This window comes from Grampus griseus (assembly GCF_964374135.1).
Source record: "Grampus griseus genome assembly, chromosome: 19".
NCBI classification, from domain to species: Eukaryota; Metazoa; Chordata; class Mammalia; order Artiodactyla; family Delphinidae; genus Grampus; species Grampus griseus.
This window is the reverse complement of record NC_139013.1, coordinates 42,035,013-42,049,838: the sequence shown is the minus strand read 5'-3', so window position 1 is coordinate 42,049,838 and position 14,826 is coordinate 42,035,013. Positions and strand designations below refer to the sequence as shown.

At 36.0% G+C, this 14,826-nt stretch overlaps 1 protein-coding gene across 1 annotated transcript; it reads left to right on the top strand.

The window, feature by feature from the left end:
- Positions 1–13,300: 13,300 nt before the first annotated feature.
- LOC309837475 (mitochondrial import inner membrane translocase subunit TIM14-like) lies at positions 13,301–13,688 on the top strand (the record flags this gene model as incomplete). The annotated part of the gene is made up of 1 exon (XM_082677969.1): positions 13,301–13,688. Exon 1 carries the CDS (start codon positions 13,332–13,334, stop codon positions 13,686–13,688), a length of 357 nt encoding a protein of 118 aa, XP_082534095.1. The 5' UTR covers positions 13,301–13,331.
- Between the last annotated feature and the right edge of the window lie 1,138 nt (positions 13,689–14,826).

The window sequence follows — 14,826 nt, the reverse complement described above, 5'->3', positions numbered from 1 at the left end:
TAAGTCTCTTTCAAGCACTATCTTGAGTAAATGTTGCCATGGAAAAGGCTTGGTATTCCACTTTCTATAGTGGTTGCACAGCTACTGTAAAGAGTGCAGAGAGGAATTTTTGTAAGCAGCTGCCAACCACACCCTAACCCCAGGCAGCTGTCTTGTGTTATGAATTACTGGTCACGATAAGAAGTGTGGATGATGAGTTATAAAACATCCCCATTCCAGACAATGCAAAGTAAGTCTTCCTGATTATGGGAGGAGGTAGATGGAAGACACAAGAAATCAGATATAGAGCATTCTTGCCATGTTGGAATATAAATGACAGGGGTTCAGACACACATTCTCACTTAACTGTCACTCTTCAATAGACTGGCTAACAAAATGCTCCTGTCCAGTATATACTGGGATACACACATTCCAACTGCAAAGGCCTCAGAGGGAGCAGTCATTTATGGCTCATCCTTCCATACATGTTCTAAGTGATTTGGCCAGGTGGCCAGGAAGCACAGGAGTGAAGAAAGGACAGACTTTCCAGTCACTCTGAAAGAACCTGTCAAATCACCAATGCTACCAGCATCTTTCATTCACTGGTACCTAACTGAAGGAAAAGATAGGTAGGAGGCAGCCTCTTACAGGACTGCAATGATGATGTAAGAAATAAAGCAGAATTCTTCACTGGAATTCGGGAAGGTTTCTGGGTACAACAGTTTCAGAGCCCAGAATTCCTACTCATATCTTAGGGCAGAATTTCCCAAGGCTGAAGTGCTACGTCGGCTTGGTGCATTTGGGCCAGATGAGTTAGGGTCCTGACCACTTGATTTTCAGGGAATCAGGAAAAGAGCTCAGGCTATAAAATACCTTTCTGATCATTTTTCACTGCTGTGGCTTCAGAGGTTACCAAAGTCTGTAAGGGCACAGAATATAAAATGTTTCCCACTGCAGACCTGGAAGACTGGGCCCTTGAGTCGTGAGTGGCCCACCATCAAAAAACCCTTCTCCCTTTGTTACATCTGCTGGGCCTTCCACTAAAGAACTGAATTAGATAGACTGGGGGAAGGGGAGGAGGCGAGTGGGGAGTGGGGGATGGAAGGAAGGCTGGTGCAAGAATATATTTTCTATGTCTGGATAAGGGAACAGGATTCTAGGTAATTGCCTGGTTTTCTCATTGTTCTCGGCTGCCAATCCGAGATTCATAGAGGGGCTGAAGGGATCTCTCTTTTCTCCTTTCCCTTCTAATTCTTCACTCACTACCTCCCCACCAACCCTCCAAGTCACCCCTCCTCACCTTAATCCTTTTCTCTCCCCTCTCATGGTGCTTATTCCATCCTAGAGGGGAAAAAAAAGTAATTTGTCTGTTTTATTTATGATGCAGTGAAGGTATGCTGCACGCGTCAGGATAGCCTGACACTGGTCAAACTATCTGACAGCCGAGAAGAACTGCCTTCATACTCCAATGAGTGTATATTTTAACCATTTGTCCACCAGAGCACACCACCAAGGTTCTGTCACACCACCAAGGTTTTGTCAGGATTCACAGCACTGGGTTTGTTTGTTTGCTTTTTGACATCTATTTTGTCATATCCCAGTTAACCTTGGAACAAGAAGTGTTTTCACAGAATCTTTTGTCCTACATATGTACCCTAAAATATGCAGAGATGCTGTTCGTCATATGGCAAAATTCAAAACTGTCTGAATATTCCCATGAAAGACCTCTGATCATGCTCTTAGAACTTCATTAAATTTAGTGATCTAGAACAGTTATGCCACAAGTCCCAAATCATGATACAGTATTTAGTGATCAGATCCAGAAAGTGGAATTAGCACAAATGAAATCAAAATTTCAAGCTACTTCTCCTCAGAATTAAAAATGAAAGCACAGGTCGAAAAGCTAGAGTAGTCCTGTCAAGAATAACGTCTGGGTAAAAATCCCTCAAGAATATAAAGATTTTATTTTTTTCCTAGAAAGAACCACAGTTAGTAGGTATTTGATAGTTCATCGTCCAAGTTTGAATCAGAGTGTTTTCTCTAATATTTGCAAATTAGGGCTTTTAAGAATTTGACAGGAGCAAACTGAATGGCCAAAGGGACCATTTTATTGCATTTACTCCTTTTCAATTTCTGCTGCATTGTACTCTCTGGATTCCGTGATCTACCTGCCAAATGCACATTCACTTGTGTCCATACTGAAGTGGACTCTTCCCTTACTTTCAACAACAAATCCCTAATTCCGGAGGGCCTGCCTCACATCCACTCTCTCTCTATCCCCTGTTGCTTTGCCACCAGCAATTTAATTCTCCTTTTCAGACATAAAAGGACACACTGGGTTTTCACAATTATACTTTTGATTTCCTCATAAAAAACAATGCTCAGAATTAGGCCCTGGACAATCTGTTCTTGTCCTGCAAAGGCCTGTGGGGCAAGATTTCCAGAAGAACCAATGAGATTTCTGCTGACTGAAAATATTTTTATTTTAATAAACTACAAAAGAAAAATGCTAAAAAAAAAAAAAAAAACACTCACAACAGGTTCAGAAATGTAATGTAATGCACACAGCATGAAACAGAAACAAAGACCCAGCAGACAGGGAGTGTGATGAATGGTCCTAACCACATCGTATTTATTTATTTTTTTTAAATCTGCATTTGCCTTTCATCTGCAAATGAAAGGAATGGGGAGAAAGTGACTATGCATTCCAAGGAATTTCTTTTGGTACAATAAGAGCAAACGCAAATATTATAAACAGAAGCAGAATTAAGAGTCTACAGCAACAAAGATACAGAATGGCTGAAAAATCAGGGTTCCCACTGTGGGGTTTTTTTGCACTCGGCTGTGGAAGGTGGCAAGAAAATGCTGTACAATGTCGACTCAAGACAAGGGTTACCACAGCGCTGAATGCTTCTGCTTTTCAAATCAAATGTGAAAGTGAGTTAAATTGAGTTTTCTTGAGGTGACAGACGAAAATATATATTTTGGTATACTTTTAAGTATACACTGAAATTATGAAAATTTCTAAGACAGTACTTTAAAAAAATCAAGGCATTAAGATCACTTAATAGTAAATATGTACACAAGTCGAAATATTATTTAAAATTTTCAAGCCATGTAAAAACCACCCACTCTTTTCTCTGTAAGCATTGTTCCCAAGGTTTTAGGAAGAACAAGATAAATCCGACTGTGTGGATTATGTAGTATGCACAATGCACTTGACAGACTGTAAAAGTTAATATAGTTTGGCAAGGGTACTAATTTACAAATAGCTGATTAGATGTACCTCACTAGCCATGGAAGAAAATAGGCATATTTTTGTACATAAGACTATTATGCATTTTATATATACATCTACATATGTATGTGTGTGTGTGTTTATGTGAGTGAAGAGAAAAAGAGAAAGCCTCACTCTCAAGCTGTATCAATATTGGTGACACAAAATGCACACAAATTTCACAAGTTCAAAGTCTTCCATTTTTTTAGTGAAAAATAACCAATCTAACATTGTAACTCTACAAATATCTGGAAGTCTTAATAGTACTTTGTACATTTCATAACCATTTAATTTTTAATATTCAAAGAGTTTTATGTAGTGTTCATTTAAGACAAATGGACATAACTTTTGAAGATGTGTTTAGAAGTTATAAGCAATGCCCAGCTGTTTTTGCACGGGTTGAAATACCCCTCAAAGATGAGCTAGTTTGATGTATGCAAACGTTTTATACTTGTTGTATAGTTCTGGAAAAGAAAAATTATATGTGGTTGGCCTTGGCAACTATGATAGAACAATGTCAATATAATAGAAAAGAAACTATTTGATCACAATAAACTTGCTAAAATAAAATTCTTTCTACATGGTTGAAGCTAACAACCATAATTTTATGTGCAATACCAATATGATGTAGAATGGGCCACTTGATTAAAATAAACTTGCTAAAATAAAATTCATGGTGTCAAAATAAACACCCGGATGATAACCTAGGCAGTTCTGAATCTCCCTATGTTTTAAATTTATATTTTCAAAATAGTTCAGAATGGGCTAACAAGATAAATCACATCCTTCTATGGAACCTGATTAAATTTCACATTGGAAACTGAGAAGACTCCTCATGACCTTCCCTTACAGTAGCTGTCCTGCCATTTTGCTGCCTTTGCTCCACCTGGCTCGACCGCAGCTGTCATAAATCGCAGACTACAAAGCTGCATGCTTTGAGAGGCAGCTTCAAAAATATAAGTTTCAAAAATTAAACCACTTACAGTCCCTCCTCTTCATTTAGAGACAATATATTTTGTGCTGGCGTTATCTTGCTATGTAATAATTGCACATTAATAAAAACATATGTGGTGAGAAGCGAATAAATAAACTGCACTTCACAAAAGCATCTCGACACAAAATCACATTTTCAAACTGCTTTAGAAAAGGAACTGAGAAAATCCTGGCAAGTAAATAGGCAGGCAAGCAGCAAAAGAGATATTCTCAAAGGTATTTCCAAACTTGCATTCATGACGTGAAAATCGGTGTTCACTGCAGATTCCTGTAATATTCCCAAGATATAAGTTGCTGAGCATTTTTCCCTATACTGGTTATTGCGTTTTTAAGGAGGCTTTTATACAATTATTTCTTGTATAATTGTCATACAAGCCATAATTGTCATAAAAAGCCATATAATGGTTTTTTTCAGTGTTTATGAATTTCTACACAGGGAAGGTGGCTTATTTTGCCCATTGAAGATGATCTATGGAAATGATCATGTGCAGCTTGATCATTTTTCACACACCCGTAAACTAAGGCTTCACAATATCTCTAGGTACTTTTCTCCTGATCAGCAGAAAGTGTTCCCCTCTACTTTGAAAGTCCAGAAAATCTACAATTAAACTGTTTTGGAATTCTGTTGTCTTGTATTTATCTGTGCATCAGTTACACGCGTATCAGCACCTCTTCTCGAAAGCTTCCAATTCTCCTCTGGAAAAGCTGCCTCTATTTAATCCATTCCTCTCTCAGACAGAGACATACATCAAACAGGAGAGAAATATTAACGAAAGAAATACCTATTTTCTCACACTTTTCAGATTAAATATCTCCAGCTGCAGATAGAAACCTCTTTAAATTGAAATTAATTTCTGTATTTAAAAAAAATATCAGGTGGTATGTTTTACTTTCTCTGCCTTTGCAATACAATTTGTAGGCCCTCGAATTCTTAACACAAATACATTTTTAATCTACAACCCAGCCTGAGGTTTCTCTTATTCTCCTGATTACCGTTTCCCCCTCCATGTGGGACCTTATTTGTTATCTCTCTTGCTCAATGCTTATTCAAAAATACCTTCAATCTGAATAAAGAAAAAAAAAATGGTCAGCCAAACAATACATAAAAGGGCAAGAGGAAAACACTCATAGAGCTATACAAAATCTATACTTTCCTAGTATAGAAGACTTTTTCTCATAGTCTTATCCCAAAACAAAAAGAATTATTTACATTCACAGCTTAAGAAAATAATTTTACATACTTGCTCTCTATGCTCAAATGCTGCCAGGGTTGCATGTATTTTGTAGAGGCAGACTGCCCTCTGCAGGGGAAAGCAGCTTTTTAACAGCCGCCTTTCAAACAGTCTCAAAAAAAAAAAGAAAAGAAAGAAAGAAAAGGAAAAAAACAGGACAGCTGTATCACAGAAAATATAAACAAATAGTTTCTTAAATGGATTTGCTTGTATGCAATTAAACTGAATTTATTCACCCTGAAATGTACTTGTTCACACTCTACTTTTTTTTTTTTTAAGTTGCCTATCCCCTTTTTCCACTCACAGGAAAAATAGGAAAAGGGCAACATTTTTGTCACAAGCTGCACAGTGATATTAAACTGAACACAGAATTGTTCCAGCCTCATTTCTTTCCCAAATTAGAGTAGGCTTTAAAAAACATTTTTTTAATAGTTATTCAAATGCCATGTAACCATTGTACAGCAGGGCTCTGAATTTGTCAAGAAATCTCTCTAGATTTCTGCTCTGGGCTTGGGGCAGTGGAGTGAAAGCATTCTTTGATGCTTAGAAAATTGCATTGTGGTTCTACTATTTTCACTTTAATATTTTGGAAAATGAGATGGGGTGATATTGATTTCACCCCATTGTATGTATTTCAGAGAATAAATGAATAAAAACGCTAATCAAGAGAAATTTTGATGATTGAGTCATAATTACCTAAAACTTAAATGTTGTGGTAGAAATTAGTGACAGTTAAGAGCTAGTGAGTCCTTCGTTTCATTAAGGCTTTCATTCTTCCTTGGGTCTATCTGTCTTGCACCAAATACCCTAAAACCTGTTTCAGCAACTAAAGGAGAAGGGAGGTCTGTATTTTTAAGGAATGGTCTTCTAGGGTTTTGGTTTTTGGGTTTTCTTTTTTTTTTAAGGTTGTCACAGAGTGGATTCTGTAAACAGAAAGTGTGTGAAAAGGTGTCACAATTTAGTGGCATTTTCCAATTAAGTCTTCAGGGTTAATTCCTTACACTTAAAAAGACACTTCTGACTTCTGCTTTCATTGTTTTGCCCCCTTTACACCACAGAGCTTCTTCCAACCCCACAAGAGCTGACTTCCTTCCTCCAGTCTCTAAACGCGACCAGCAGGGGGGCCGATGAAGTGCTCATTTTTCACATCAGTCTTATAAAATTGCTTTCCCCATTAATTGTATCCATGGAAACAATACATTTGGCTGGGAAGGGACTCCTGAATAAAATTTAATGGGATTCTCAAAAAATTTGCAGGCTAGGGGGAGATGCAATGATCAGCCATTCTAGCAATCCAAGTTTTAGCCCAGTTCAGGATTAATTTCTTGTTTTCAAAAACTGAACTGAACTGAATCCAAATTAAGCTAAGGTCATAAAAATGTAATTTCACTCTCTGAAAAAGAATTTTACAGGGGAGGGCAAATAGAATTTTTGTTTCAGAAGTACTGTGTAATTTCTAATATACCTCCTAGCAAAAAACAATCATCAGTACTTGCCTGAATGGCAGTTCTTAATACCCAGGTTCTAATAATGTAAGCATGACTTGATCTGGATAACTGATCAGATCTTCTAAGCAATGCCCAGGCACTTGCATTATCCTTCAACCATCCCTACAATCTCCTCCCCTCTCTGTCCTAAGCAGGCATTCTACAAAGTCACATCATTCCCTCTCTCTGGCTTTTTTATTCTTACCTCTCCCTCAGTGCTTATAACCCTTCGGGCAATCTTGGTTTTAATTTTTTTTTCCTTAGCAGGTAAAGTGTCTGTATTATAGAATCTTAAGCCAGGCCTTTATATACCCATATTTAATTTGGAAAATATGTGGGTATATACCGCTCATTATGGGATTAGTTACCAGCTGCAAGTCTGCCACTGTGGGAAGCCAATTTGTTGTTGTTTTTTAATGTGCCATTTCTTTACATTAAAAAAAAAAAAAATTCCATTCAAACCCCTTGGATGCTTCTCTTAGAATTAGACTGATATGATCTAGATGAAGAAAGATATGACTTTAAATCGAATAACAACATATGAATTTCAAATTATCTGTGACTTTTTTCTAAGCCCCAAATCATTTCTGCTTCTGAGTAAGTAGGTTAATATTTTTAAATATGTAAGAATCCAGACTTAACATTTCCCCTTATACATATTATCCTTTCCCTGAAACAAAATGATGTTCCCACTCTATCAAGTCTTTCCACACGTGTGAGCTTAAAAAAGCTTTGTTAATGCAAAATCAAGAGGAGAAATCAGGTCTGTATTCCTCTGGCCAGAACCCAAGGTCAGCCTGTGAGAAAATAAATGGGTGCTGGTTCTTAAGTGGAGCGCATTCCCGACGAGGCTCTCCACCCCTTGCTCTTTAGGGAAAGGTCAGACACAAATGAAACTCAGGAAATGTAAATCCAGCAAGAATCAGGGCTACAAAAAGCCCTGGAAGGTAGAATCCCCAAGGAAATGAGACTCAAGATATAGTGTCTGAAAGGCAATTCTCTTAAAAAGCATGATGCCCTGGTTCTGTTATCCACTTCATTTGATAAATCTAACTTAGCTTTTGCTTCTACTGTCATCTAAATTCTAAAATTCTTAATTCTCAGAATTTTCTGAGGCATCAACAATCATCCAACTGCAACCAAACAGATACAACTTCTCTAGTATCAACAGTAACAATGACAAATTTATCTAAAGCAAAAATAAAACAAGAGCCTTGAAAATGTTTGTGCCTTTGGCCCAGTACTTTCTTTCTTTCAGGAATTTATGCTAAACAAATAAATCTTTGCACAGTTGATACATTATATGAAAAATATCATAGCATTTTGTAATGCATAATTTATAAAAGCAGATTAGAAACTTTATCTCTAAGAATAGACAATGCATAAAATAAACCATGGTACTTTTGTAAGATGGAATAGTTCACAAAGCAAGTAAAATTAGGCTTATGAAAACTTTTTAATAGAGTGAAGAAATGCCCACTTATGTTAGGGAAAATAAGCAGGACGTAGACATCATTTACATAACTAATATATACAGAGAAGAAAGACTGAAAGGAAATGCAAAAGCTTCACAGTGATTATTTTCTTTGTAATTTTCTATACTTCCTAAATTTCTACGAGTATCTTTTTATCTCATACATAAAGAAAACAACAAAAGTTACCATAAATGGATCTACATACATATACTTTAAGAGAAGCTTCAACGAAATCAACCCCTAATTTGGTCTTCTATAAACTGAACAGATAGAATAGGCAGAGAAATGTTTGCTGGGATGTAATACAATTCATTCCATAGATGTTCCATGCAGTGGGCACTGTGCTATATGGATGAGGAATATTGCCTTGGAAAGCTCTCAGTTGGTGTAAGGAGGGGTAACCATGTAAAAATAAAACTGTGCACCTAAATTCACCATAAATGAGACACAAGCCCTGCCTTTGAGCAGCTCAAGGGAGACGAAGTTCATCAAATTATTGCTACATGGTGTGAGAAGAATTGTAAAAAATAATTTTTAAAAAGCAGTGGTTTTCAAATTCAAGCTATGCCAGGGAACTTCAAGGGTTACAAAAACTACGCTATTTTAATTTCTTCATTTAAACAGCACTTATTTCTAAAATGGTATTTTAAATACAGGCACACACAAGAATATTATATACCAATATTATAATATTCATATCTGAAATTTTCACTACATTACGTTATGCAACCAGGTTAACTTGCTTCCTCTGTGAACTGTGAATAAACTATTTCTAACCATCCTTATTCAAGAGATTACAAAAACAAGCTTCTTAAGCAAACAAACAAAATCCTAAAACTTGCAACTACTTATAGATGTGAATCAGAATTCTCTCAACATGGGAATCTAAAACAAACAAGTCACTTGCTCAAGGTGACCTCAAGCTGTAATTGCCCCCATACTCTCCAATTATAGATTCAGATTTATAAAATCAACTTAATCTAATTTATTACAACTGCTTTTTCAGCAGGGGAGGTGCTGTTGATCATTTAGAAATCATTTGGAAACAAAAAGACTTTCGATGCTTGAAAAAAGTTTCAAAGTGAGTGATAAGCTATGGTCACGGCACAGTGAAGACATAAAGGAAGCAATAAAATAAATGCAAGCTATCTTATCACATTTGAAAAGTGGAAATTTTTACTTTTCATAATATTTAGCCAAAACTAATTTTCATTGTGTATTTTTCCCTAATTTTCATGACAAAGGAATCGAATAGGAAATACATGGATCACTACTGTGCAATATCAATAGTTCTCTTGGTTTTAGGTCATTCAAAAATCAACTGGAAGAACCTACTTTTAAGTTAGAAAAGAAAGGTTAGAAAGAGACATTGTGCTATGGAAATGCAAATATCCAGTTATTCTGGTAACTGTCCAAAGGCAACAAATAGGAAAGCAGCCCATGTCACCCAGAACATCGCCTGTATCCCTGCATGAGACACTTAAGTAGATTACAGGGATTGTCCTGAGGTGACAAGAGTCCCAAGGGACACCTTGCCTCCTGCATCCATTAGGAAGATTTTGGCTTCAGGTAATAGAAAAACATAACTCAAATCATGTGGGCATTTATTATCACAACATTAAGTAGCAGAACAACCTCCAGGTTTCCTCTCTCCTTCTTGGCTTCGTCTTCCTATGTATTGACTTCATCCTAAGATGGATGGCAAGATGACTGCAACAGTTCCAAGTACAATATCCAGAACCAACCATAGCCAGTGAAAGGACCATCTTTTCCTCATTATATGGGTGAATAAACCTTTTCAAGAAAGCCCCAAGCAAAATTTTCCTCCTGCCAAAATTGTATTACATGCCCATGCCTAAACCAGTCATTGGCAAGGGAACGCTCTATGACTGACTTAGATTAACTGGAACCCTAGAGCAGGAGATGGGCCTAGCTTCTTCTGAAGCACATAGCCATGTATAAAAATGGTGGAAAACCAGATCAATGAAGTTTCTATCGGGAAGGAGGAAGTTGCGATGACTATTAGGGTGTGGCTGCTGTAAAGAAGCTAAAGAATAGGCTTGACACTGTTGTTCTGGCTGGTGACATGGTAACAAACCATTTGGACTAGGAGGGAGCCATGTTGAGAGGCAACTCACTCATACAAGAAAATGCTTATTGAGGTAATTATACACATAAAATTATTAACTGGGTCAACTATTCCTCCTATAACCATGTGTTCATTGTTGCTTAAACCTTTTTCTTAACATTTTAAGAGTTGTAAATTATTAGGTAGATATGGCCCCTCCTCAAGCTGGATTAGGTAGATCCTTCTGAGATCTCACAGCAGCCTCCTGTTACCTGAAGTATATTACTTACTTATGGCTGCCTTTTTATTAGAGTTCCATATAGTTCTATTTATCTTCATTAAGAATTCACCTATATTCTTCTGAAGAACAGAAACCATGTCTTATTCATTTCTTATCCCTCCCTATTAGTTACAATACTCAACATAATGTCTTAAATGTCTGTTGTATGAACTAAGAGATTTGATGTTTACAATGGTATAAAGTTCTAATCCATTGTATTTCTATCTTCCTCTCACAATTTTACTCTGTTACTTTATTCCTTAATGTTCAGAATTTTTGTTATACATCCAGTGTACTTCTCATTACTAATATTTTATCAGTCTTTCAAATTATTAAGATTCTATCCTGTTATACAATTCTTTCACCTCTAAGAAGGTAGCCCTGGCAGAGATGCTCACAAAGATACATAAAGATATTCACAGAAAAATCATTTATAATTGCAAAAAAATCAGAAACTTAAGATGCAACAACAGGGATTGCCTAGATAAGTAATACATCCATTCTGTGGAAAATAACTACTAAAGAATCATGGTTTAGAAGATTAATAATGGCATAAGTTTCATGATAAACTCTTAGAGGTACAAAAGCACTTAACAAAACATATATATATATATATATATACATATGTATATATACACACACATATATAATATGCCCAAGTTTAAAAAAATAAAAATTGGAGGCCTTTCCAGCAAAGATAGCAAATTGATCTGAGGTGTGAAGTCTCTCCTCCCACTTCAAAGACATCTAGAAATTCTACATAAAATTTGAAGAACTTTTTCAAAGTACACAGCTGGAGTTTAAGATAAGAAAAATACATTTCTAGGGGCCAGAAAAATAAGCCATGTGTCCCTCAGGAAGAAATGGATGTAGATTGTGGCAATGACACAAAAAGTCAAGATTTTGAGTCCTGAACTTCCTCCAAGAAGCAAGACCGGGGGTGAACTAGAAGTAGAAAAAAACTCCCAACAGGATAAAGATAAGGTTTGCCTCAAGGTACAGCGGGAAGCAGAGTCAGTCATGACAATTTTGAATTCCCTGCCCTGCAAGGCATGTCAGCAGAGTGTAAAATTCTTTGAGCTATTAGCAAAGTCCAAACTAAAAAATTAGTATAAAAAGTGGTCCAAACCTGGGAAACCCATACATCCACAGTAAAACACAAAACTGTCCCATAAGGGTGCTTCCACAATCCAGCACATACCTATAAATATATAATTAGTACTGATGAACTCAGAAAGACTGCAAAGAATACAAAGCAATCCAATGCTATAAAAGTTTGCAAATGCAACAAAAGCTCATAATCAAATGACTCTGAATACTAAAGCAATTCAAAAAGAATTTTAAAATAAATGTTTATAGCCATTAAGCAGATGAAAAAGATAATAGATTCCACATGGCAGGATCAAGGTACAGGCATACCTGAGAGATACTGCAGGTTCAGTTCTAGATCACCACCATAAAGCAAGCATCGCAATAAAGAGAATCACATGAATTTTCTGATTTCCAAGTGCATGTAACAGTTATATTTGAACTCCACTGTAGTCTATTAAGTGTGCAATAGCATTGTATCTAAAAAAACAATGTACATACCTTAATTTTAAAATACTTTATTGCTAAAAAAAATGCTAACCATCATCCAAGCCTTCAGCGAGCTGCAGTAGTAATATCAAAGATCACTGCCACAGATCACCATAACAAATATAATATTAATGAAAAAGTTTGAAATATTGTAAGAATTACCAAAATGTGACAGAGACATGAAGTGAGCAAACACTGTTGGAAAAGTGGTGCCAGTACACTTGCTCAGCAGGGCATCGCCACAAACTTTCAATCTGCAAAGAACACAGGATCTGTGAAGTGCAACAAAGTGAAGCACAATAAAACAAAGTATGCGTGTATTATTAAAAATGGAAAAATCTGAAAAAAATTCTATCACTGGCAAACAAAACAATAATATGTTAAAGAGCACACAACACAAAGAGGAAGAGAAATTTATTAAATTGGAAGATAAGTCTAAAGAAGTCACCTAGAATGTACCACAGGAAGTTTAAATAATGGAAAATATGAAAGAGAAATTTAGACAGAAGATCCAGCATATGATAGTTATCTGTGAAAGACACTACAGTGAACAAAGAAAGATATAATATTTTTAAAGTTTTCAGAAGTTAAGATATAAACCCTCAGATTGAAAGAGCTCCTTAACTCCCCAGACTAAACAAAGATACAACACTGTAGTGAAACTACAGAACACCAAGAAAAAAGAGAAAAAAGTGTGAACGCTGCAAGAGAGAAAAGATAAACTACCTTCAAAGGAACAATAATCAAACCAATAGGAATCCTATCAAAGGCAACAACAGATGCACAAATAGTAAGATGCACAAATATATTTTCCCCAAAATAATAAGGGAAAATAACATAACCTACAATTCCATACCTAGCTAAACAATCATCTAAGAGTTCAAATAAAAGCAGACTGTCCAAGATATAAAAACTAAGAACTTGGGCACTCCCAGGGGAGGCAGAGGAGTCGAGCGGGAACCATGGCCAGTACAGTCATAGCAGTTGGACTGACCATTGCTGCAGCAGGATTTGCAGGCCATTATGCTTTGCAAGCCATGAAGCATATGGAGCCTCAAGTAAAACAAGTTTTTCAAAGTCTACCAAAATCTGCCTTCAGTGGTGGCTATTACACCTTCAGAGGTGGGTTTGAACCCCAAATGACAAAACAGGAAGCAGCATTAATACTAGATGTAAGCCCTAATGCCAATAAAGGAAAGATAAGAGATGCTCATCGACCAATTATGCTTTTAAATCACCCAGACAAGGGAGGATATCCTTATATAGCAGCCAAAATCAATGAAGCTAAAGATTTACTAGAAGGTCAAACTAAAAAATGAATTAAATGTATGATGAATTTTAAGTTCTCACTCATTTATATATATGAATATCAGCTTTTTATAATAAAATGCCTTAAAGCTACACATTTTTAAAATTAGCATAAGCTAAATCAAAGCCTTGCTATAAATTTGAGGATTTAAAATCAGATTATAGAATATTTGTAGGTTAATACTCAATAATTATGGATAAATGCATGCCATCTGAAGTGTTGTTCATTACTCATTTGTCAAATAATTTCGTACCTATTTCAAGACAAAGTGAAAAAGAGAGTCTCTCCCTAAAGGAATCCCCAATCTGATGGGAGACAGATAAACTGATAATTAAAATACAATGTGATAAATATGATGGAATTAACACATGTTGTTATAGTAGGGGATCATCTCATTGGGACAGAAGGCTGTTCAAGGAACAGAGGACTCCCCCAGCGACTTAGAACCTTGAACTTAAAAATGAATTTAGCCAAAACTTAACCTAAGAAATTGATCTAGGTATGTATTTATCATACATATCTTCCTCTGAAATTTTTTGGAAGTGTTTGAGAAGGATGGGTATTAGCTCTTCTCCAAATGTTTGATAGAGTTCACCTGTGAAGCCATCTGGTCCTGGACTTTTGTCTGTTGGAAGATTTTTAATCACACTTTCAATTTCATTACTTGTGATTGGTCTGCTCATATTTTCTACTTCTTCCTGGTTCAGTCTTGGAAGCTTATACCTTTCTAAGAATTCATCCATTACTTCCAGGTTGTCCATTTTATTGGCATAAAGTTGCTTGTAGTAGTCTTTTATGATGCTTTGTATTTCTGCAGTGTCCATTTTAACTTCTTTTTCATTTCTAATTTTATTAATTTGCGTCCTCTCTCTCTTTTTCTTGATGAGACTGGCTAAAGGTTTATCAATTTTGTTTATCTTCTCAAAGAACCAGCTTTTAGTTTTATTGATCTTTGCTATTGTTTTCTTTGCTTTTATTTCATTTATTATTTATTTTTATGATTCATTTCCTTCTACTAATTTTGGGTTTTGTTTGTTCTTCTTTCTCTAGTTCCTTTAGGTGTAAGGTTAGATGGTTTATTTGAGATTTTTCTTGTTTCTTGAGGTAGGCTCGTATTGCTATAAACTTCCCTCTTAGAACTGCTTTTT